General features: G+C 38.5%; 3 protein-coding genes across 4 annotated transcripts; 1 reads left to right on the top strand and 2 right to left on the bottom strand.

Moving 5' to 3' along the window:
- Window positions 1-844: 844 nt before the first annotated feature.
- Window positions 845-7,189, top strand: LOC131316820 (transcription factor bHLH92). 2 transcript variants are annotated; one of them, XM_058346272.1, is made up of 3 exons: window positions 845-1,252; window positions 5,040-5,330; window positions 6,646-7,189. In XM_058346272.1, the coding sequence occupies exons 1-3, from the start codon at window positions 884-886 to the stop codon at window positions 6,727-6,729; spliced, it is 744 nt and encodes a 247-aa protein (XP_058202255.1). In that variant the 5' UTR covers window positions 845-883; the 3' UTR covers window positions 6,730-7,189. The 2 variants fall into 2 exon arrangements, with proteins under 2 accessions (XP_058202255.1, XP_058202254.1); XM_058346271.1 differs by lacking the exon at window positions 845-1,252 and adding an exon at window positions 4,044-4,804 and having other exon boundaries at window positions 6,646-7,090.
- Window positions 7,190-9,854: 2,665 nt separating this feature from the next.
- Window positions 9,855-10,921, bottom strand: LOC131316821 (histone H1-like). Its single transcript, XM_058346273.1, has 2 exons — window positions 10,657-10,921; window positions 9,855-10,555 (listed from the first exon to the last, which is right to left on the bottom strand). The coding sequence occupies exons 1-2, from the start codon at window positions 10,789-10,791 to the stop codon at window positions 10,067-10,069; spliced, it is 624 nt and encodes a 207-aa protein (XP_058202256.1). The 5' UTR covers window positions 10,792-10,921; the 3' UTR covers window positions 9,855-10,066.
- A 5,003-nt stretch (window positions 10,922-15,924) lies between these two features.
- LOC131316822 (uncharacterized) lies at window positions 15,925-23,767 on the bottom strand. Its single transcript, XM_058346274.1, has 6 exons — window positions 23,233-23,767; window positions 19,416-19,569; window positions 18,253-18,429; window positions 18,034-18,117; window positions 17,215-17,296; window positions 15,925-17,067 (listed from the first exon to the last, which is right to left on the bottom strand). Exons 1-6 carry the CDS (start codon window positions 23,586-23,588, stop codon window positions 16,631-16,633), a joined length of 1,290 nt encoding a protein of 429 aa, XP_058202257.1. The 5' UTR covers window positions 23,589-23,767; the 3' UTR covers window positions 15,925-16,630.
- Window positions 23,768-25,808: the final 2,041 nt, after the last annotated feature.

Genomic DNA, 25,808 nt, shown 5'->3' on the forward strand with positions numbered 1-25,808 from the left:
TCTAACGCCGCACCCATTCAGTGGCGTAGCCAGAAAATCGCACCAATGGGGGCACATTTCATACATGCGACTTTATGGTGAAAAATAAAAAATTATCTATCTCCTTTTTTCGACTTAACATGCCTTGATTTTTCTTTTGCACTATTTATTCAAGACTTATTTCTATTTAAAAAGTGTTTAGCTATTAGATAATATTAAAATAACAAGAAAAAAAAATAAAAATATCATATCTTGCAGATAAATTTATAAGTTCCCTAGTGGTCTAAATGAATCATCTTCAAATACAAAAGAGAGAGGTCTTATTAAAAGATTTAAGAAGAAAAATAAAGAAATAAGAGAAAAAGCGAAAAGGAGCGTCGCATGATTTGCATTTTCTGATAAGACAATAATCCATACTTATAATTCCTTGAACACATGGTGGTTTGGAGGCGAATGTTCAGTGAATGGAAGCTTCCTTATGAGTAATTTAGTTATTTAGTGATTAATGGACCTTACTAGGTTGTGCCCCAACACCCTTCTCCATCACATATTTATATTGGATTCATAGTATTTATTCTTGAGTCTCACATGAATATGTGTTGGAAAAGAACATATTGAGATACCATCTGGTGATGCCCTCAATGATTTTTCTTTTTTCGAACGTGATACACTAAAACTTCTAAGGTTTTTTTTTACAAATGCAAAAAAAAAAAAAAAAAAATCCATCCTGTGCCCCCACTGGGCCTCATATGCCTCCGCCACTGCACCCATTTATACACTCATACTCATAATAGAGGTGGGACTTATACATATTGGATGTGTAGTGTATGCGGGCTCCATCCTTGTTGTGAGCATAGGTGTGTGATTGGGTGTGTAAATAGGTGCGGTGATAGAATGAAACAGAATGGATGATTTCGTCCAGTACTATCAGTCGCCAGGAAATGCTTTCGCCACCGAAGATATCTTCGCGGCCGGACATATTTTCTGGGTGGGAGAAGAGGTCTTTCCGGCAAATCGGAGGGCTTTCGTACGGTACGAGGCGGGTCCCGACGGAGGAGGTTCGGGGGGAATGGCTTCAGGTGCGAAATGTAATTATCGGAATGCGAACAAGAGGATGATCGAGTTCATGAGGAGGAGGTGGAACCTGGTGGCGGAGGGGGGAGAGTACGAGAGAGAGAGGTTTCGCCGGCACATGATAAACGAGAGGATGAGGAGAGAGAAGCAGAAGAACAGTTACTCTTCCCTCCGCTCCCGTTTGCCGCCCGGTACTAAGGTAATGCATCTAGCTACATACAAGTAATGCATTTGCTTTGCAAATAAAACACCAAATACACATATAACTCACAACTGGCTGTATAAATTAACGAGCCAAAAATTTGAGCTCGAGTTTGGCTCGAGTCGAGCCTTAACAAGTCAGCACTAAACAAGCCAAGTTTAGACATTTACTAAACGAACTTCTTTAATCGAGCCAAGTTCCTTTACTAAACGAGTTGAACTGAACTCGTGAGCAACTTGGTTCATTTGCAACCACCTGACCCTTTCAAGAAACACGAGTCAAAGGATTTGAAAACGTAGTTCCCATGATTTTCTTCCTGTAGATTTCATTGCACGTGAGTACAATCCACCTGACCCTTTCGAGAAACACGAGTTAAAGAAGTTCAGTTAAGCAGATGAACCAACATCGATATCCTATTAAGAAAACTCTCTGTCAATGAAGTGAGAAACTAGAAGTAAAGCACCAACTTCTTTTATTTCTTTCTTTCCATTTTTTTTAATTTTATAATAACTCGGATGTCTGGATCAACTTACATGTTTACACCTCGACTAACCTTGGCGACCAAACCCACTTTCCACCAACGGGGGTCTGAATTAAAGCAAGAGTTGTGCTCTGTATATAAGCAAAAGAGATGCAATATAATTATGAGGGGAGGGAATGACTTGGTTATCCCCCCTTGTCTCCTCTTACGATGTCCCCCCATTATGTCTCTGTGTGAGAATGGTTGTCTATTTGTGTGAGTTGTTATGCCAATTGGGGGGATACTGTAACAAATGAATAGTAATCTTGTTTGAGGAACAGCATAGTGTTATGCCCATTTGTTTGAGTTGTTATGCCATTTTTGAAAAAATGACGTAATGTGTTAGCCATTTTTAAAAAATAGCATAACGTATTATGCCATTTGTGTTTGGGTTGTACCATTTTTGCTGGTATCCCCAGACAAGAGAGAGATACCGTAGCATCTTCCAAAAATGAGACAAGAAAGCTCAAGTGGCATAATTATTCGTCCAATAATGAATACGGAAAGGACATACATATCGTACAAACGCCCTTACTTAATGAGGTAAGGAGAAAGTAGATAACTCACTTCGGAAAATGAAAGAAAAGAAGGTAATCAAACCTTTAGCTACAAATGAACACAAAGAGACAAAATCGAGCGTAAGACAGACAAGCAATGGGGGCCAAGAAACCTGGCTTGCTAAATAGAGGTTCTATTTCGTTAAGATTTTTATTTTTTAAGTATTTATTTTTCGTTTTATAAGACAAGTCATTATGGCACAATACATGGAGCAGTAGGTGATTGAGATCAGGTCGGGCCAACAAGCAACATCAATTTCTAGGGTTCTATATTTTAAACATGAGTATGTCTATCTAAACTTGTATTTGAAAAGTTATCTTATCCATCCAATCATGAATATAGTTCTTGTCATAAAATTTCATTTCTTGAGAGATTTTTCGTCTACCATCCAAATTGACATTAACAATCTAGGCTTGTGCATATAGTTTGATAATATAAACATAAACATATTGGAGTTGTTATATTTGAAATGCTATCACCATGAGTCTATCAAAGCTTTTCCTAAGATTAAATATAGAGTAGTTGATGTTATATATAATGACACAAATTATCTAGTCAACCATGATTTCGCAGTATCTTCATACGCTTTTGTGATACGACTGTTAATAAATTTACTTGTAGAGATCAAATTTGTCTCTAATCGCATTCATACTTTGTGACTTTTTCTTTTGCTTTCAAGGTATGTTGGTAAAATTTTATGTTAAGTCATGATTATAAAAAAATGCTTACATCAAGCAATTTATTCAACACGTATAAAAAAGGTGAACATACTCGCTCTCCATGGGGCCCACACCGAGCTCCATTTTGGTCATCTATTCCGTTCAATTTTCAGGGCTATTCTTGCTAAAAATTAACCCAATCAGAGACGGGTAATTAGTTGATCCAAACATTCAATTCTTGGTCTAAATTTTATACTTAAAAAATTCGTGAAGTTAAGGGATTAAACTGATTTTTCTGTGGAATTGGGTAAATAAAAAAAAGTTATTAAATGAATGGTTCTAGTAATCGAAGTGAGACTCGACATGCACTACCCAAATTAAAATGTTCTCTTTGCTTTAAACCCATTTTATTTGTCATTTCTCAAACGTTACGTCATTTTCCAGATAAAAAGCGTGGCACTTCTGTGGCTTTTTTGCAAATTTTCTTTTGCAGGAACTTGAATAAGATAATGTCAAAATATCTAAAAATAATGTACAAAAAGTACTTTTTATTTTAGAATCACAAATGACTCCATTAGAATGGGTACGGCACACATCCGGTATAACTAAAAATGTTACGTCTCTCAATGGTTAATGTTATGTCTCTCGATGGTTTAGGTTATGTCATTCCAATGGTTAAGTTATGTCTTTCAATGATTAAGGGCATATGGTATGCACGATTACGCTTACGTTACGCCTTTCAATGGTTTAATTATACGGGTCATATGATACATAATTCTGTACCGTAGTTTTTTTTTTCCCTCTTTTTTTATAATGATCCATTTTACTCAACATTTAATATAGAAGCTACATAAATAATTACTATTAGCATAAAAACATTATCTGCACAAGTTTGTGTTCACATTTTGACCAAGAAAGAAGGATTAGACCAGACCCCAAGCCCTCATTTGACCACATGCTCAATAATACTTAAAATGTGTTGTTCCCATTTTTAGCACGTGTTGAATTGGTATTAAGAGACCAGAGGAAAAGTCCACTCGGTGGGGACAGTTATAAAACCCAATTCCAACCAGATTTTGAAATTCCCGGGAAAAAAACAGAGTCCCCCCTCCAGAACAGAGAAAAGAGAAAACCGGAATGGATGAAGTCTTTGATCAGTACTATCAGTCGGCCGGAAACATTTTCGCGGCCGAAGATACTTTCTGGGTGGGAGAAGAAGAGGTCTTTCCGGCAGACCAGAGCGCTTTCGCCTGGCACGAAGAACAGAACGGACGAAGCCCCCTTCGCAACAGAGACAAGAAAAACAGAGTGGACGAAGTGTTTCAGTACTATCAGTCGCCCGGAAATATTTTCACGACCGAAGATACTTTCTGGGTGGGAGAGGAGGTCTTTCCGGAAAACCAGAGCGCTTTCGTCCGGCACGAGGAACAGAATGGACGAAGTCCCCTTCAAAACAGAGAAAAGAAAAACAGAATGGACGAAGTCTTTCGGTCAGCCGGAAATATTTTCGAGACCGAAGATATTGTCTGGGTGGGAGAAGAGGCCTTTCCGGCGAATCGGAGCACTTTCATCCGGTACGAAGTGGGTCCCGGCGGAGGTTCCGGGGGAAAGACTCTGGGTGCGAAGCGTAATTATCTGAATGTGAACAAGAGGATGATCGAGTTCATGAGGAGGAGGTGGAACCCGGTGGCGGAGGGGGGAGAGTACGAGAGAGAGAGGTGTCGCAGGCACATGATAAACGAGCGGATGAGGAGAGAGAAGCAGAAGAACAGCTACTCCTCCCTCCGCTCCCTTTTGCCGCCTCGTACTAAGGTTAGAGACATTCTGTTCTGGGAATTTTTTTAAAAATCCAAAATCCAAACAGAGTTCAAATAGTTCCACATTTTTCTTCCTCCATTGAACCAGAGATGGAAAATCCTTAGTGGTTTTTTTTTTGGAGAACTATCCTTAGTGTTATTGATAATTAATCAATATATATATATATATATATATATTTAAACGTGTAGTTGAAAAGTGTCAATTGGGTGATTTTTATTTTTAAATGCAGAGTGATAAGAATTCAATTATTCAAGAGGCAGCCAAGGAGGTGCAAGAGCTGCAGAGACATAGGGAAGAATTGGAGAGGAGAAACAGAGAGATTGAGGGCATTTTGGCAGAAAGGGAAAGGGGGAAGAATGAGGGAGCTAAGATCAAGTTAAGAGTAGCTAATCCTAGATCTGGGGTTGATTCCATGGTGGAGGTCCTAAAATGTTTGAAGAACATGGGGTCCAAAACTGGAGCCATCCAATCCAACTTCTCAGCTCAGGAATTTTCAGCAGTTTTGGGGATTGAATCTGAGGTACTCTCTCTCTCTCTCTCTCTCTCTCTCTCTCTCTCTCTCTCTCTCTCTCTCTCTCTCTCTCTCATGTTAACAAGTTAACAGAGTTAGGTTACCGTGGTAGGCCAACGTCATTCTATTGACTTGAACCCTGAGACCTCATATACCGACACACAAGTGACAACTCACAACCGCTCGAGCTTGAGCTCTGCATCAAGGGTTTGTTTAATAGGCCGGGGATTGTATGCAATTTCACGAGTGGACTATGCATATTCAGACTATTATAATTCCCATGACGCGAGTTCGTTAACAGTGCTTGCAGTAGCAGTGTGAACAGATTTTTAAATTATCATCAAGGGTTTGTTTAATAGGCCAGGGATTATATTTGTTTTGACATAGTCATGCTAAATTTATAGTATTATGCAATTTCACGAGTGAATTATGCATATCCAAACTATTATAATCCCCATGATGCAAATTCGTTAACGGTACTTGCAGTAACGGTGTGAATAAATTTTTAAATTATAACTGTCGAACCTAATGTAAATTGTAGATACTGAATTTTAATAGAAACCCAAAAACAAAAACCAAAACAAAAACAAAATAAAACAAAACTTGTTCACACTGCTATTCCAAAGTTTATTTTAAGCTACCAAAAGAAGCTTTTGCCAACAACGCTATGGTAGTGTTGGTAGATTCTTAAGGGACTGTTTGCGTTTGGTTAGATTGTTTTTTTTGTACAGTTTGTACTTTAGTAAAACAAAAAAGGAAAATTTTCAAAATACCCCCCAACCTTTACTTTAAATTTCAATTAGACTCTCAACTTTTTTTAAAAATCAATTTTACTCCCAACGTTATCTTCCATTAATCAAAACGCCCCCTTCCGTCTGAATGACTAACGGATTTCGTTAAAGGCTCCATTAAATAGCATCTCAATCAAATTTCGATGATCCAAGCCGCTCAATGTGTTCAAAACGTGATTTTAAGGGTACCCATGTGAAATCTGCAAAAAAAAAAAAGGACCGAAAAAGGCTTCATCTGAACAGTTTTTTATTAAATAGTTCAATAAAAAACTGCTAAAATCAAGTCTTTCCCAGTCATTTTTTCTGCTATTTAACGGAGCCTTTAACGAAATCCATTAGTCATTCTCATTCGGACGGAATGAGGCGTTTTGATTAACGGAATATAATGTTGGGAGTAAAATTGATTTTTTTAAAAGAATGGGAGTCTAAGTGAAATTTAGAGTAAAGGTCGGAAGGTATTTTGAAATTTTCCAAAAAAAACAAAAAAAAAAACATCTTTGTTGACATTTCTTTGTTGAAAAATGATTTGACAGAAGGAAGCAGCAGAAGTGGAAAAGGCTGTGCAAAGATCATTATTTGAAGTTGAGAGGAAACTTCCTTTCCATTTCCCAAATTGAAGAAATATTGCAAAGCAAGCAGTCAAGGGAATTTTGAATACCTCACCCCCAGCCCCAGTACACGAAATCAGCACGTGGGGGAATGTTCGTCTGTCTGTCGAGAATAAATGCTTTACATCGTCGGTATAAACATTTATTTCTTCTAAATCAATTATATTGTGTCACGTCGCCATATTCTATTGATTGGAATCACTGTTTTACAACGTGGCGCGATGTAATTGATTTGAAAGAAATAAATGTTTACACCGACGGTGTAAAGAATTTATTTTCCTGTCTGTTTGGCTGCTAGAGTAATTTTTTTGAATTCTTGTAAATTTTTTACTTTAATTGGGGAAGCAACTGGGAAGTTTGGCTTGGATTTTTTTTCTTTTTCTTATGTTGTTGGATTTTTTTTTTCTTCAATGGGTTTCCTTTATTTAATCAAGTCATTTTCATATCGCTCCCTTCAAGTCATTTTCAAGACCACAGGATCCAATAAAAATTGATTTGACCTTAATCTGAATTGCACTCGGTTTGGGCACAAGGAAAACATGTGAAAATTGACTGCATCCATTCTAAAAAGATAGTCCATATTTGTCCTATCTCAAAAAATAATAATAAAAACTTCGCCGTTGATTTGCTAAAAGGGCGAGGTGCCAAGCACAAAAAAAAATTTCTGGATAAAGAGAATACAGACTCAATAAACTTGAACCGACGCCAATTTGAGTGGGAAGGTCGATATTGAAACTTTTGTGCTTGGATTAAGGTTATTGAAACCTATTCATTACAGAAATCTCTAAATGCTTTTCGTAAAAAGAAAATCACGTATGTAATTTATCTCGCATATATGCAATCAAAATTGTGATCATGAGCTGTCATATTCACGCACTAAAGCTCATCCTAATCACCAAAAGGATCAAATATATGTGTGTATGTGTGTGCGCGCGCGTACGCATAAATGTATTCAAAAATGTGTGTATGCATGTGTATATGAAAAGTTGCGTACCATTACGGAGGGATGGCTTTGGGACTTTGGAGGAGGGAATAAAAGCTTGTTATCAGAGGAGGAGGAGAGAAGAAGATATAGAGTAAATCAATAACCAAATGAGACAACATAGTCAGATCAAACACACGAATATTCATCTTCTTCTTCGTCAAAAGCCAAATTGATCACAACAATATTGGAAACTGTCAAGTGGGTGCTTAACATTTATCACAACATAGTCGAGGTGCTCGTAAACTGACTCAGACACTCTTGACCACACACACAGAGAGAGAGAGAGAGTGAATGTATCTGTGCGTGTGTTTAACATTTATTTTTTGAGAAAATGACGGCCCATGACGTGTTTTGATAATTAATACCCACTAAAAATATGCTAAGAACATTTGTTAATACTGAAAATGTCCTTAACGGGTATTAATCTGATCACACGAGAGGACTACTTTACGTTGGAAAAGTTGGACTGGATTCTCTTGAAAGACAAAAAGAAGAGTTGGAAATAATCCGGCCCAACGTGCGGACGTACTTTCATAAGTAGTACTGTAGTAGTAGTATAGCCCAAGTCTTTCATTGCATATTGGGCGTCAAGTGTTAGCCCGTTTGTGAACTTAATGGTTCGTCCCAATGTGCTTTTGATTTTTACGTTCTCAAAATGTTTATAGAAATTTAGATGGGTAAAATTAACAAACGGAAAAAAAGAATTTGAATAAATAAAAAGGTGCAATTTTAGAAAAAGTGCAAAAAGCTGTTAACGGAACAGGGCCTTGCCTTAAAAGTACTTATTTTGTTCGGGGAACAATGCCTAAATTGGGACTGAGGAAACAAAAAAGTTGAGTAGCAATAATTGTATGGACTCTTAGATTTAGGAGTACAATCTGTATACAAATGAGTGAGTGGGACTTTTACTTGGGATTACATACACGTAACCGGAATCGTTTGATTTTTTTTCTGTTTTGAATCGGATTTGTTGATTTTGTAAAATATTTTTGTAAAAAATCAACTCCAATCTTGTAAGAGCGAGTAATTGATTAATTCATCCTAGTTTTTATTTAGAATTCTCGATTTTGAATTCCCCTGAGCATTACATGGAAGGCTAATCTGAGTTTGTGACTTTCATAAAAATTTGTGTACTCTACTGTGGAAGTTGAGGTTGATATACTATAACTTAATTGGATCGGGGGTGCTGTAGTGTACCCCTGCGCTACAAGTGTAGTACAGTCAATCTGGCCGTCTATCTCGATAATGGACAGTTAACAATAGACAACTTGAATTTGTAAGAACTCAGATTAAATCCGAGCCTTTAATATAGAGATGAACGGTCGAATCCACCGCACTATAGCAACTCGCAATCCTAACTAAGGTATTTCACTTTTTGATAACTATATTCCACTACTTGCCTTTTGTCTTTTGTCTTACCCAAAATAAAGAGGATTCCTCCACACACCATCATCTTCCTTCCAAATCACAGCTCTTTTGACGTTGAAAAAAAATTGCGCTCTTGCACATTTTTTTCTTCCCAGGAAATCGCAGCCCGCTCCAGACTCGTTCTAATGATCGAAAACATTCCTTGGATCATTTCAATGTTCTTTTTTTCTTTCTTGACGGGAGAAGTATGAGAACTCTGTTCCCAAATAAACTCTTTCGTCACTTTTGCACTTAACTTGATCATTTCGATGTCCAAATTACCCCCAAATTTATTTTAAACTAATCCATCAAAAAATTTACATTAATCAAATACAGTCTTACTATTGTTTTTTTTTTATAGGAAAGATAAAAGAATAATTTTACTTACCAAATTCACCTAAGTAATTACTGACTGTTTTACTATTGTCTGCCCACATTTTAAACAGTACAAAAAAATTAAAAATTATTTTTTATTTACATTTTTTTTAATTTAAAAATGTAAAATAATCTACTTATTTGTTAAAAAAAGTTTCTAAAATGAAGCCTAATACACAATTCACATATTCAATATTGTCAACTTATTAAACCAATTTTAGAATTTTCCCTTTTTTCGAATTTGAACTCTGGAAAGCATCCTCTTGCCTTCTTGGCTTTTTCCATTGTTTGAACTTTTTACTTCCGAAATTTTAAATCTGGTTCGTATGTCTTGGGGAAAATCCAGGGAAAAAATAACACAACAGCAGTAGAAATTCTCCACAAGAATTTCATTCAAACCCTTTCGTTAATAAACTGTTACTGCTAAACACACCCAAATCCCACTACTACCAAATCAACAAAACCATTACATCGACGGGAAAAAAAAAATAAAAACCCCACTAGTAATCCATACAACCTAACCCCCACATTTCCAAACATTTACATAATCTACCCCTACAACCAAACCGCTGAAACTCCTCACTTCCTCCCCTTCTTCGCCGTCGCAGCCTTCTTCGCAGGCGACTTAATGCTCTTCGGCTTCTTCGCCACCTTCACCGGCGCCACCTTCTTCGCCTTCGCCGCCACGACCGCCTTCTTCTTAGCCGGCGACACTACCGCAGCCGTCTTCGCAACCTTCTTCGGCTTCGCTACCGCCGCCTTGGGCTTCGCGGCCGCAACCTTCTTCGCCTTCACCGGAGTAGCCTTCTTTACCACCGCCACAGCCTCGGTTGCTTTCTTCTTCGCCGGCGCGGCCGCGGCCTTCTTCTCCACGGGGGCGAGCTTGAAGGAGTTCTTCACCTTGACGAGCTTCCCGGCGGCCACGAGCTTCTTCAACTGGACGAGCAAGAGCTTCTTGAAGTTGGGCGACAGGTTGCTCGCCTTCTGCTTCTCCTCGATGAACTTCGCTATCGCGATCTGGCTCGAGCCGGTCCTCTCCTTCAGCGCCACGATCGCCTCGCTGATCATCTAGGGTTTCCAAAACGACGACACAGTTTTAGTCTCACAACACGACGACTCAACAGAACCCTAGAAAAAATCCAACAGAAATGCAAAGATCAAAATGTTACCTCAGCGTACGGAGGATGTGCCCTATCCTTCTTCGAGTCGGACGGTTTCTTACCCTTCAATGCCTTGGCTGTCTTCGATTTCGCCGGAGCCACCGCTGCGCTACCGGCGATCGCCGGTTTCCTCCCAGTCGCCATGGATACAGTACTTGGTAGAGAGAGAGATTTGTAGTGCTTTCGGGGAGAGAGGGAGAGAGAGAGATGAAAGGACGGAAATTTTGGATGGTATGGTAGGGTGATGTTTTGGATGGTATAGTAGGGTGATGTTGGGATCTGGTTGATTTATAGGGGTAAAAAAGCGAAGAGGATTCTGAATTGTGATTGGTGGAGGGGTTTTGACGCGGATCGGTCTTGTGTGAAGATAAGTTTGAATGTGGGCCGGTGGATTAGAAGTTATCGACGGCTGAGGATAGTTGTTGGGGGTGTGGTGCGGATTGGGAAAGGTTTTTGGTTGGAAGGTGTGGGTTTTTGGTGTGCTTTTCATCTGATTTGTTACGGGGATAACTAGAGCTATAATTGAAGGATTTTGATGAGATTTTCATGGTGTTGTAGCATTTTCGATTAGCTTTCTTATGGGTATTTGGTGGTTTTTGATGGGGATTTGGCATGTGGGAGAAATTGAGTCCTAAAGTGAGTGATATTTTTGTTCTTTTGCTTTGAGAGAGTGTGTCGTTGATATTAGAAAGGAATGTGTTTTCTTACCTGATGATAAATTTGGAGTTCGCGAAATATAGGGTAGTCTAAACTAGTGTCACGAGTCATGGTTCCATCGTCTCTTCGGTCTTTGTGATTTCTGTGGGTGAATCGTTGGAAATTTCTTCTCAACCTACATATATTCGTTAGTGGAATATTAGGACAATGTAGTATTGTAAGCGGTGACACATAGTAAAATAAATATGGAAACTACCCAATTATGCAATGACATAGCATGATGACATGTATAAGACATCAAATCACAAAATTGCGGAAAAGCAACATGTATGGATTTTTTTATCTAATATTTCAACATTACCTATCTCTTCTAATCAACAATCATTGATTACAATCTTCGATGCTCTCACACACTATGATCTCATATGTTATGCTTTCATACACCAAGTTCTCGTACATTTGTTCTGATACGCCATGTGTAACTCTTAGTCTAGGGCATGACATGGCTCACGACTTAGCACAGTTCATGACATAACATGACTCAAGTTATAGCACACTTGGGAAATCCCCATTGCCCTATGGATGACGTTCATTAACAACACATTATAATGAGACGTGAATGATTTTGTAGCCTTTTAGGTTACTTTTTCATGAGATTTGGCTGTTTGATTGAGATTAAGCATGTGGAATAAATTGAGTCCTAAACTTAATAATGTTTTTGGCCTTTGCTTTGGGAGAGTGTGTTGAGATTGGAGAGGATTGGGCTTTCTTATCCTATGGTAAATTTTGAGTTCACAAAATACAAAGCCATCTAAACTACTACTACAATCATGGTGGATATTATGGCTCCACCGTCTCTTCGATCTTTGTGATTTCTATGTGTGAATCGTTGAAAATTTCTTCTCGATCGATCTCCATATTGTGGAATATCCAGACAAAGTCGTATTTCTACACTATGAGCTCATACGTTATACTCGTATATGCACTAAGTTTTCGTACATTTGTTTCTACACGCTACATGTAACTTTTAGTGGGCATGACATGGCTCAAGACTTAGCACTGTTCGTGGCATAACATGGCTCAAGTTATAGCTACACTTAGGTATCCCCATTCCCCCATGGTTTATCTATCATGTTCATTAACAACACATCATAATTCATCTCAACGCGCTTGACTCATCAACAATAATTGAACACAAATAACTAAGGGCAATAATATCATATTCGGTATATACATAAAAATAGGCGAAGTAGAGAACTTGACCCCAAAAATAACCATGCAGCAGTTTAGCTATCATTTTGAGAATCCACCTTTTTTACGGTTCTTAGCTAAAGATAACTATGCACTGTACACAAGTCATGTATTTGTTTATTGTTTTCCTGGGCATCTCTCTCTTTCTCTCTATCAATGCATTGTTTATTATATTTTCTGGGAAAGAAATACTAATATTTTAATTGAGAATAGGTAAAATAGATAGTATTGATGCAGTATTGAAAGAGATGTGAATAAGTAAAAGAAAAAATGTGCACTGTTCACTAAAATTTTTGGCTATCAATTGGTAAACTTTCTCTAACATGCGATTTTAAGTTTCCAAATCTATATCTAGGTTACATGCTCGAATTGTAATGCACGCATTGCACATAAGGCCCATACACTTCGCAGTGTAAAAGTTCATCTAAAAAATTCAAATAGATCCCAAGGTTCGAATCCAATAAAAACTTGAAGGAAAACTATTTTATCTTCGACTGGCTAACTCTAATTTGTTGTGCAGTAAGTGTTGATAAACCTGAAAGAAGGTAGGATTTTCCTTTGTGTTTTTCGTTGTTTTGTGTGTTTAGATTGGCTTTAGGTCCTTAGGATGCTATTGCCTTTCTATTGAGTTTGGAATCTTTCTTGGGTATCTGAATGAAATTTTCCGATGTTCCAAATAAAAAGTAGAACTTTAAACGATTCTGTTAACAAGTGTTCCGGGGCACAAGTTAAGAAGCAATTAATATGAAATGTTCTTTTAACATTTAATGTCATTTTATGAACGAAAGTCTACAACAATTTGAAAAACATATGCTTACTTCACTAGTTTAGCATGTAATTAAATATCTGCCATAATAATAAATAATTTCCAATTTCATTTGGGGTGCTCTTGGAGGGGTGGGGGTGGGGCTAGGTACAAAGAATTTTTATCTAAAAATCACTTGGAATGCACTTGTGGAGGGTATTTATGACCAGTCTGGTCATAAATATCCTCCACAAGTGCATTCCAGGTGAAAATTCTTTGTACGTAGCACTTTTGATGTAATATATCTTCTCCAATTCATAAATACCCTCCACAAGTGCATTCCAGGTGAAAATTCTTTGTATGTAGCACTTTTAATGTAATATATCTTCTCCAATTTATACAACATTTTTCTCTTCATCAGGAATCTCATTTAAATCAAAATAATTGTTTCTTATTCTTTGGGTGAACTCACTGTCCACAAATTCTTCATCCATCGCCCTTTATAATTTGAAACGCTATTGCCGAATAGAAAAGGCTAAAAGAAAAATTCTCAAGTAAAAATTTTACACATATTTTATATTTATTGCACCTTAACTTGTTTGTATTTTATATTTATTGCATCTTAGTGCTCAAGGGCATTGGTTAACATCTCCAACCATAAATTAGAATTCAATTGAGGACATGAAATGGGCTGGACTTGACACCAATTCTGAATGAAAATCTGGGCCATATTTGGTCCAAAAAAGTTACCATGAATATATAGTCCAGTCTCAAAATTCCTCAAATCCCTCAAACCCTAGTTAGGGTTTTTCCCCCTTTAGCACGATACTATATAACCCATCTTCTGCTTCAGTTCAATTCCAAACTCTTTTGGGTAACACACCTAGACAGAAAAAGGAAGGAGGGAGGGAGGGAGGGAGGGAGAGAGAGAGACTCTGGTTTTTGCATAGGCCATCCAGCTATTGATCGCGAATTCAAACGCATAGCTGGATGGTCTGTGCAAAATACCGGCGTCTTCTCCTCTTTTTAAACGTTAAAGGTTGTAAGTATACACATATGTGTATATATCTATAGCAATCAGCCGTTTCAGGTATGGAATTTTGAGTACTTGTTCGATGAATCTCTCATTACTATTCGTTTCCGAATGGTGATGTCTACCTATCTAGGGTAGTACGGTTTGTGACCATATTGCTTACCACCTGTGGGTTATTAATTATCCTCCAATTTTTTACTTAGTGTTCCAGTAGATGTGTATTTTCAATATTGTGAATTTTATTTGAAAAAGGCTTTCAATTTTGTGTATATACATGTATATATACCAGATTTAATTTGGAAAGGAAGTATGAAATTTTTTTTTTTTTGTAGGGAACGATAAGCACTTGAGCAGTATTGCTTGTAATCTTTTGTAATTAGTGAGATTCTTTTGGTGAACACAAACCGGGGGCCCTGTGCACAAGCATGGGTGTTACGTTGTTTCATTGTTTCAAATAAAGTGGGTATTACATTACGTTCCATTGCAATGAGAGTATCATCAGGTCGACACGAACCGGGGCTCTGTGCACAAGCATGGGTGTTGTGCACAATCTCAGTCATCAGATTGTGCATCCGGTGGCTCGAATCTCATCTTGGCAATGAACAACTCTTTGGCGAGCGTCCATTGCCAAGATGAGATATGAGCAGCTTGGATTGTGCACAACACACCCTCGAGTTCAGGTCGACACCCTTGCCATTATGTGTTGATATGTAGCCAGTGAGATGTTGTCTTGAAAGTTGGGGATACAGAATTTAATCAAGGAGAAGCCACGTTTGATAGAGCACTTGAACATGTTGGCAACTTTTTTCTTTTTCGATAAGTACTCAAGCAGCAGTACATCCTCAAAGCGACATACCTCAAAAAGTTCTCAACCGTTGATTTGTGAGATCAATGGCTCCGAGCAGTGGGACAGACCCCTGTCCGGATTTCACTCGGACAGGGGATCCTCGGTGCAGTGGGGATCCTCGGTGCAGTTGTTGATGTTGGCAACTTGGCATAGTACAGTTTGGCATCAACTTATCCGAGCCGAGGGGAAGAATGCCGTGACATCGTCAAAGTTGGTTTCCGACGAGAAGCCACAACCAGGGCGGAGATAGTTGGGCACTTATGGCGGTGGTTTGGGTGTTGGCAGTAAAAATCAAGTTGAAGACAATGACATTTCAGATCAAGATTAAAATTTTAAAGCAGAGCTAGACTTTTTATTTTATTTATTTATTTATTTATAGAACCACTCTAATTTTTATTTTTTAATTTCTTTTTTCGTCATTTCTCAGCTCTCTTGAGAAATTGTTCCCTTGTAAATGCGATGAAAGAAACTTGAAATAGATTTATTGCAACATAGATACGATGCTGGACTGAAGGAGAATTGAGCATTAAATTGAGAATATGGTCCATATGGAAACATGGATTAGCAGTGCGATATGATATGAGTTGCGCATTCGGGAGCATTGGCTCACAAAAACCTGGTTTCAAGATTTTGGGTTTGAATCATGTACAGAGCCAAATGGACTTCAGATTGGACAGAGGAAAAAATAGAGACCGTCACGAAGGAATAATTAACTTGCCACGAACTGAAATTTTGCACCAAACAGGTTCAAGCATTTATATCATAGCAGAAATCAGAAACAATGTACTTGGGACCCTATAGTTCAAGTTCCAGACAATTCTATTCCTACGCTCCCAAGATAGATTCTCCTAAGAACCTTGCTCCCATTTAGACAAAGGAAGTAAAAATATGATAATGGAAATATCAAATATATACACACAAATTTCCTTAAAAGTACCGAGTGTGACCATACTCTCTCTGCCCTTTTTGAATTCATTAGAATTTCTTTGCCGAGCTCCAAAATAGGGAAAGAGAATTTTGTATAACTGACATACAACTTAATCTAACTACTCCTGAAGACGTCTTCCTGAATGTTGCAAAGAGAGGGACGCTAAAGAATACTGAAGTTGAGAATAACATGACTACTCCAACGTTGGAAGCAGGAACGTCATTGATTAGAGTAGCCATGTTGTTCGCTTCAGAATACTATAGTGCTGCTATCTTCCCAACATTTAGAAGGACTTCTTCAAGAGCTGTGAGACCAAGTTGTATGTAAGCTATACCGAATTCTCTTTCACTATCTCGAAGCTTGGCAAAGACACCCTAAACCACTCTTCATTTCCACCCCTATGGGAGTGAAGAAAAAGAACATCTCGACAAATGGAAGGGTTGGCACGCAATATTTTTTTTCCCTGACCCTTGAAAAGAAAAAGAAAAAAGAAAAGGTACTCCTCTTTGCTCGGATTGTCTATCATCTCCTCGCAACTCTCTGCCATGCTCCAAGAAACAAGGCTTTTCTTATAACACCTGTCCGAAGTCCACAAACCAGAACCACAGTACCACCTATAACTACCCATTTCCAATCAATGCCACCGCGTTGTTGGGTTGTCTCTATATCCACGAGTTCATCTCTCTCTTCTTCACCAGATGCTATGTCCAAAGGAACGGTATCTTCTTCAGCTGAAATCTTCGTGGTAATTCTTGCCATTAACACGCTTCGGGACAGTGGGGCCTCCGATTTCCTCGCTTGTTGATACGATCGAAAGCCTGAGTGCAACTTCTTCACTGTTCCCCACATCCCGTGACGGACTCCCAACTTTGCCACGTCTTTGGGAATTCCCATGTCTTCGTAGTGTACTAGAGTCACCTCGCATGCAGATAGTTGTCCATCTCCTCTACGAGATTGCACTACATTGAGTATGCAAAGCAAACAGGAAGATGTAACTCATTTATGGATCATACTTCATAACTACCAATGGAAGTGTGGAAAGAATCACGTGTTCTATGAGAACAGTGAAAGTGTGAAAGAAACACATATGTTCTGCAAATGCTTACCAGGTTTGATAATCCAGCTTGAAAAATATAGATCCACACGTCTAGGCTTGTCATGTCTCTGCAAAGCTGGATATGGTACACCCTACAGTACCGGAAGATACATGTTAAGAGAGAGAGCCCATAAACAAACAATTGATATGCACAAGGCATGCGCCAGATTATGGACACCTTAATAAGAAGTAAAGGAAGTAAAAAATGGAGTTCACCATTGTAAATTTGTAAAGCCCAAAGTTATCGGGAAATGTATGACATCTGTAAACTTTTGTGGTTCAACATGAGTATTGAGTCATTCAGGTTCTTATTCTAGTTCAACATCCCAATTAATCCAAAATGGTAATCCCAGCAACACAATTTAAATTGTTTAGAACACAAACTCACAGTGCAAGAGAGAGGTTGAAGTATGTAAATCTGTAAACTTCACCATGGTAAGAAGTTTCAAAAATACCCAGATGGTCTCAAAGATAACCTGTGCCTGTGTAGCAAGTGGATCAATTGGAGATGGCATCTCCCGCAGGCCACAGCCCCCGAAAAATAAACAATTACGGAACTAAAATAACAACGAAAAACACATGGACATATTAAAAAATGAATATTCATATCTTCCCAACTGAAACTGATTTGCTTGATTCCTGTTTATACTCAACAAGGAAACATCAGTTCAATAAATTTCCCTTAAAGTTCCAGTTTTCTTTTTCATGCAAATGAATTTGATACATCTAGATACCCAATTGCCTCAGTAGCGCACCTGCAGCCTCGCAACTCTTTGAGAGTAGGGAAGATGCAACAAACATAAAAGTCAATAGCTTAAGAAACTATTACCTTTGTAACACAATAATATGTCTTTCCATCTTCCCATATTCTGCGACCAATGATATATTCGCGATCACTGCAGAAAAAAGGGAACTGCACAGATGAACAAATGAATGTATCAAAAATAACACTGTTGAAACAAAAAGATGTATCAAAATACTGTTAGAAAAAGAGGTATCGAATACAAAACCCATCTATATAATGCATAGCTACTATGTTCTATCATACCTTCTTTATCCAGTGGACAATCGTTGTCCCTGTATGAGGATGTTCCTCCAATATTCTAAAGTATGCAAGCATAGGATCCCATTTGGGGCGAAACTCATCGTCCCAGAAGAAGTCTCTGACCAGCTCTGGAGTTGAATCCTCAAAGACAGTTCGGCTACAGTAAACTACAGGCCCAGTCTGATCAATAATATGCATTGTCAGGTTTTGATGTGTATAGTTTTCAAGCAACCAGGAATAATGGAAAGGAAGACCAGAATTCCTACAAGATCTCACAAGTGGGTAGGGTAACATAAATTTTCTGAAGCATGAGAAATACTACACTTACAACACTTACACAAATGAAGACATTGGGCATCCCCTAAACCAGATGGCCCAGAACATGGCTGCTGTGACAGTATGAGATTTCTAAACCGGAAAAGGGAAAATACAGGAAAAAGTTCAGAGTATCCAATTGCATGTAACTATGCACCCACCAAGACGTGACCTAGGAACGAATTTGTTCACACTTTTTGCCATGTATGCGTGAATCATGATTATTATCCTAGATCCATATCAAAGTTATATCGTGGCTCACATGAGTATTTGCTGCTTTGGAGTAGTCGATTGCAAAGTCAATCATTTCAACTAGCTATGTATTCCGTCCTGTTTCCCGAAGAGAAACAAAATGGATGAATGCAGAAGTGGTGATTTTATGCAATATCGAAACCCAAGTAGCATCATGTTAAACATGATTAATTTCTTATTGGGAATAGAACATTTCAATATTTATATTCATGATCGGCAGTCCAGTAGGAGACAGGGCTATCGTCCAAGAAAAGGACGGAGGTTGAGTACTGCAGGCCTCAATTTGATTCAATCCTGTTCTTGTAACTAAGAGAAAATTCTAATCAGTATAAGAAACTTGTTTGTTGGCAAGACTTGGACGCACTTTCCCGGCAGTTGGAAGACAATACACGTCAAAGTAAGTAAAATCCATGTAGTTCCTACACTGACTTTTCCAGTTTGGTTCCTACCTAAAGGGCACCCGAATTGTACCAAACCATATGTCAAGTCAGGCTATTCCTCTCGTACTTTATTTTCTTTCAGAAACACATTTGATAGGAAAGAGTAACTTTTAGAGCATGTTTTAAATTGCATCTTTCAAAGTTAGGGTAAATTTGTACCTCAGGATCATGGCGCCATGCTTGGTATGTCAGGTTTGAGGTGGAGCGTTCCATCATACTTTGCCAACCGGTCACCCCATCCTTGCTTTCAATAAGATGCAGTAGGTGTTCCAAATCATTCTCTGTGACAACATCTATCTCACTAGTGCTGGGCCTGCCAGGTAAAACAAGAAACTGAAGTCTACAAACATCCCCGTGGCCCCAAAGCTTATTATTTATAACATAAATGATGCTAAGGTTTCTACCTCGTTTGGGAGTTCAAGCGAAGAAAGAACAAAAAAGATCAAGGGTAGGTAATCATTTGCGACTGGTTGACCATACTCTCGAAAATTGAAAGATACATCTTGGAAACTTAACTTTAGTTCCCTTGACAATTTCATTGTGTTTCTCCTAATTGATTTCCACGCATGCATAGGAAGTTGCTCTACTTTCTCCTCTCTCTCCTTAAAAACTAGACACGAGTAGTGCCTATCACTTTTGTTTCTTTTTTCCCTCCCTCCTCCAAAACAATGTCCATTATTTTCACTTTTAACTTCCAGCATATACATCTTAATTTAGCTGAGATACAAAAGGTTAAAGGGCATCCTTTACTTGTTTTTTTTTTTAAACTTCATTTCATACGTAAATAACAAGAGACACCTATCTTGTCTATACTTTGACATAGTGAGCTTCACCTCATTTCAGTAAAATTCCAGAAGATATACCAACCAAGAAGTTCAGTCTTAGAATTCCAGCTAGCTGAGATATCTCAACTTCCCATTCCACCAAAAAAAAGAGATATCTCAACTTCCTTTCTTTATTTCTTTGCTTACCCTCCCTGAAGGCTAAAGGTTATTTCGTTAGGCTATGCTACACTATCCAAAAGGTTGGGTTAGCCTTTTGAATAGGACAAGTCATAGTAGTTTGTGGGCAATAGGCTTAATGATCATAGAAAACTCCAAATATATCCAATATCTAATGGCAAAGAACCAAACAAACATATAAGCACTAACATCAAATTTGCCCATAAAGTTGCTTCTTAATACACGCAGTACAGTGCTGTTTCTTTTACAAATCATGAAACCAGAACCCAACAATCAGTTTCTACCATACTCCACACCCATCGTTAGAACATGCAATGGGGCTTCTGAAACTTAATAGCCAAAATGCAAATCTAGAACCCCCATACTCGCTATTATTCACCCCATACTTAGCATGCTAATGTCCAGTGGTGTACTAATTCGAATTTGGAAACCATAAAGGCTCCTGGCTCCTCTTCCAATTAGTATGTAAATTAAATTTGGTTGCATTGCATTAGCACACAACAAGGTTTCAAACCGCAGCCTCTCCATAGCTATACAAAAATTGCAAAAGCACCATATTTCAAACAAACAGCGCACAAATTGCCAAGCTCAAATTACCTTCAATCGAGATTCATAAACCATCATAACAAAGCACTATCACAGTACCAACATACCAACATAAATGAACTAAGCTATTGTTTTTTGCATCTAACCTTGTGGTATAAGCTAAACAACGCTAAGATGCATGATAATCTAGCTTTTCTTGAATTAGTCTTTTCCGGCTTTTTTAAGCTGCACAAGTCAGGGCTCATTTAGCTACTCATCTCATTTGCTTATTTCAATTTTCATCCATTTCATTTGCCCAATAGGTAAAAGAGCAGATAAACTAGGCACCACCCACAACAACAAGCAAATGATGTTTGAGAGCCAATTATTTTTAAAATTTTTATCATAAATATTCAGATTATAATCAGAATCTGTAATGTAAAAGTGTGTGGATGGTGATACGTACAATAGATTTTACAGAAAAATAGTGTGTATTTATAGCCAGAATTCACAAAGCTCGTCTTGCAATGATTTTGGATTCTGCATCCTCTACATCATCTCTAGCTCATTTATAATGATGCATTTTGGCATGATAGATTCTTGAATTGACTCCTAAACACCAAAAGGAGAAAATGCAGAATGCAAAATACGAACAATAGGCCCCCAAACATGCCCTATGCTAGTAGTGGTAACCAAATATCCTGCCCTATTTTGGTTCTTTGTTTACTTACATATTTTAACAAATAACGAAGCTACGAAACTGAGCGAGAAGGTCATCCGTAGGGCCATTAAACGAACCAAACAGCTCCAGTTTGAGTTCCCGTTCACTCATTCAAAATTCATTTCGCATCAGATTATTACATAAATAAACCAAGCTCAAACATCTTTTGATGCTCGCTGAGCTTTCCAAGCTCAACAAACATTTGCTCAGCTCGTTTGACTTGTGATTTTAAAACATTCAAGATCAGTTTTTGAATGGCTAAATTACCAATTATTTGACATTGACTCATTTCACAAGCAAACCAAGCTCAAACATATTGATATCGGTTCATTTCATAAGCAAACCAAGCTCGAGCTTATCTTTAAAGCTCGTTCATTTCTGTGAGCAGTGGCGGAACCAAAATTTTAGACCGAGGGGGAGCGACTTAAGAAAAGTATTTTCATTCAAAAATGTACACAGCTTATCGTGTAACTTTTCTAGTACATTACTATATTGTATATTACATTGTTTTGTTTTTTGGTTGACAATTGCAACGCTCATGTGTGATTATTCCAGTGTTCTAAAACTCGGAAATACTCGGCGAGTACTCGGTACTCGGTGCCTAGCCGAGTAGAGTTAGGGCTACTCGGTGGAATTACTCGGCCAGCCGATTACTCGGCATTACTCGGCGAGTACCCGGCGAGTACCGATTACTCGGTAAAACAAGATTACTTGGAAGTGGGGAGAAAATCGAAAAAAAACTGAAAAATGGGGTAAAATACATAATATGTTAAATTTGAAGGGTCGTTAGTGTAATTTCAGTATAGTTTTATACTTACCCTAATCGAGTGAACACACCAATCAAGCTATTGCTGCTGTTCGAAGCTGCTGCTGTCCGAAGCGACTGCTGCTATTCTTCTTCTTCTTCGAGAAGAAGAGGAGGAATAATTGACTACTAATTTTGTACTTCGTTTCATTTGGTTTGAACGTTGAACTTTGTAATTGACTATTAATTTCGTACCTGGTTTCATTTGGTTTGAACATTAAGCTTTGCAATGGACTAGCAATTTTGTACTTAGTTTCATTTGGTTTGAACTATGAACATTGAACTTCTCATTATGCATTATGAATATCATTTGGGGAACATATAAAAAAAAATTCCAAGTAATTTCTACTCGCCGAGTAATCACCGAGTAATCGCCGAGTACTCGGCCTACAAGGTACAAGGTGGCCGGCCGAGCGAGTACCGAGTACCGAGTTTTAGAACATTGGATTATTCTCATCTATGACAACAAAGTGAGAAAATTTTACATGACAACATAGAATAATTTTAATTTTTGACAAGATCAAATCAACTTAGATTTTCAGAGATTTGTACACTAATTATGCAAATACTACCTCATACTTTTTTGATAAGTAAATACTACCTTAACCTTATATTCTATATAGTACTAGTAAAATTCTAAAATTGGAGTTGGCCAGACCCCCTCCGGCCCCTACACACCTCCACCACTGTCTGTGAGGTCCTTTTGGATTGAGGGATTTCAAAAGAAAAGAAGACGAAGAAAGAATTATGTTTTTAGCCAAATTACTCATTTGGATTGGGTAATTTGATAAGCAACGGTGAGGAAAGAAAACAATATAATTTTTTGATTGGCTCTTTTCCTTTCTCATCCAATCTCAGCATTAAGTAAGGACTCCATCGAAAGGGGATGTTTAGTTTATCAGCCCTAGTGATCAGGCACTAAATAAAATATCAGATAAGTTCATAATAACCAAACTCACTTACTCGCCGCCGATACTCTCCACCGGAGACCGAGCCCCTATCAAGTCCTTCCCACTCCCCCTGAACCGCACCCACACTGTCCGGCCGACCGAGAAGGCCGAGAGAGCCGAGAAGGCGAGACAGAGCCTGCGAGCGCCGAACCCCGGGGGAACCGCGGTCCAGGCGAACTGGAGCTTGGACCGGAGGCCCAGGTAGAGGAGGCCGGTCCACCTGGGGCGCCAGGACCAGCCGATCACTAGCCCTATCATGATCGCGAGCCAAATCGGGACCGCGCATAGCAATAAGTCGACGAATATCTCAACGACCGCCGGTCTGTTGAGGAACCCCGTGAGGTTGAAGTAATTCGGATTCTCCTCCATCTCCGATCGTTCCGAGGTGTTTACATAGCGTGTGTTTAGAGAGAGAGAGAGAGAGAGAGAGAGAGGGATGAAGATATTTTTGAACTCTATATCAATTTCCTAGAATTCACAATTATCTATGTTCACGAGAGAGAGAGAGCGGGGGGGCGGGTGGGGGGCGGATGAAGATATTTTTGAACTCTTTCCAATTTCCTAGAGTTCGCAATTATCTATGTTCAAGAAAAAAAATAGATTTATCCGACATTTTTAAATATATAAACAAAAATTATATACTATTTCATGAAATATAAAGTTAAGACTATAAACCTAAACCGCTACGTAACTAATTGTGAATTAATTGTAAATTCGAGATTAACAGTTTTGATTTTCGGTGTCGGTTTGGAAGTGATAGTAGAGGGTTTGAAAAGGTACAGAGAGATGGAATATAAAGAGGAATGGATCCCGAACATGAGTATAAATTGGAACGCGGATGTATACCGGGGGAACAAGTTGAGAGAGAGAGAGTAGGGCCGTCCTTTGATTTAGTATTTATTTTGTTATTTGTAAAAATGGGAGTCCATGTACTTTATATAGGAGTGACAAATATTTATAGGGAGAAGGCAAACCGCAAGTATGACCGGATCTCTCTCCATATCCTGTGGAGGTTTCAAAGGAGAGAAGGCCACTCTTTCCCCATCTAGAAAATGGGGCTAAAATGTAGTAGATCTTATGGAGTTACAACAATTTACAGTGATAAAACTAACCGCGATATGACCGAATCCTCTAGCCAGATTCTGTGGAGAGATTGCCAACGCATTGGATCGATAGAAGAAAATAAAAATTGCCAAACGCACAAATGATGACGAGATTCAATAATCGCTACATACGGAGGTTTTAGTTCGATGGCGTCGTTCTGTGCCAATGATTTGGGCGAGAGCTAGCATGGAACCCCCGACAACCGGTCACACTTCCTCCAACGTCAGTTAAAATTTCTCGAGTCATCGTGGAAGAAAGACTGCCTCACCGAAAGGCAACCCTGGCATTTCACCACAGCCATACTTTGAATCGGTAAGAAAAGCGCGGTGAGGCATTGAGAAGTTACAAAACACAAAGAAAGGAGGATATGAAGCACCTGTTAGTTGCTTGCTGCTCAATATAATGTCAAGCACTCTTAGTGCATCTTGAGTTTTTTCTGCTTCAGCTCCTTGGAGGGCTAGACATACAGACTTCAGAGATATTTTTGCCGCGTAACTAATTTCAAGATTAAAAGCTTTTGACTGAAAGGAACGCTTTGACCTTTTGGTGGCCACACTAGGGCTCCCACTGCATTTACTGCCATATTAGTCTTAGGAAACCATTTCAGTCTATGAACTAAAATTAGAATGCAGTACAACTATTCAACTGAACATATACAATCAAAAGACTCACTGTTTTGCAAATGACTCCTCAAGAACCACTGCGAACTCTAACTTGTTTTGCGGAAGAGGCCCAGCTGTGTCCAAAGTTTTCTCTCAAATCTCAATCATAGGCAACTTCTTCTCACCAAGTTCAGAGGAGTATGTTTGGTAAAGTTTGTCAACAACTTTCTCCCAATTCCCTTGCTCTAAACAACTTTCTTATGTTCAGAACTTATAGAAACCTACACTGTACTAATAAAAATGTGGAGGCACAAAAAAAATGGACATATGGTAGTTTACATACACTGTACTAATGAAAAATCTCATCCAGGTCTTTGACAGAAACTTTGAAGTGGTTCACCAATAAAGAAATGCGCTGCCCAGCACTACTAGACCCACGCCTACTGGTAAAAGAATGCTTCGGCAGATCCAGTTTTTCTGGCTTGACATTGGGTGGTATAAATGGCGGTGGTAGCGGTGGTGGAGATCCAATAAACTCTTTCTCCATCATTTACTCAACCAGTAACAATAAGGACGTCACTTAACGATGAGCACACTTGATTCCTGGCTCTCACGGTAAAATCACCTCAAACTTCCAAGTTAATCAAACGAACAAAATCACAAAATTAACAGTAGAGAAACCTTTCTTTTGTGGAATGGTAGAGGGCTTTGAGGCAATTCCCATGTTTTATCACCAAATACAACAGGTCTTAATTTTTTTTTTTCAATTTCCTCTATGTTTACAAAACCACATCAACATCTCACAAAGAACCCTAGCTACTGGGGATATGCTCAAATGTTTATGCTTTAACACACCAACAGATTCTCAGAAAATGCAGCATGA

The sequence above is a fragment of the Rhododendron vialii genome, chromosome 2a (assembly GCF_030253575.1).
Source record: "Rhododendron vialii isolate Sample 1 chromosome 2a, ASM3025357v1".
Taxonomy (NCBI): Eukaryota; Viridiplantae; Streptophyta; class Magnoliopsida; order Ericales; family Ericaceae; genus Rhododendron; species Rhododendron vialii.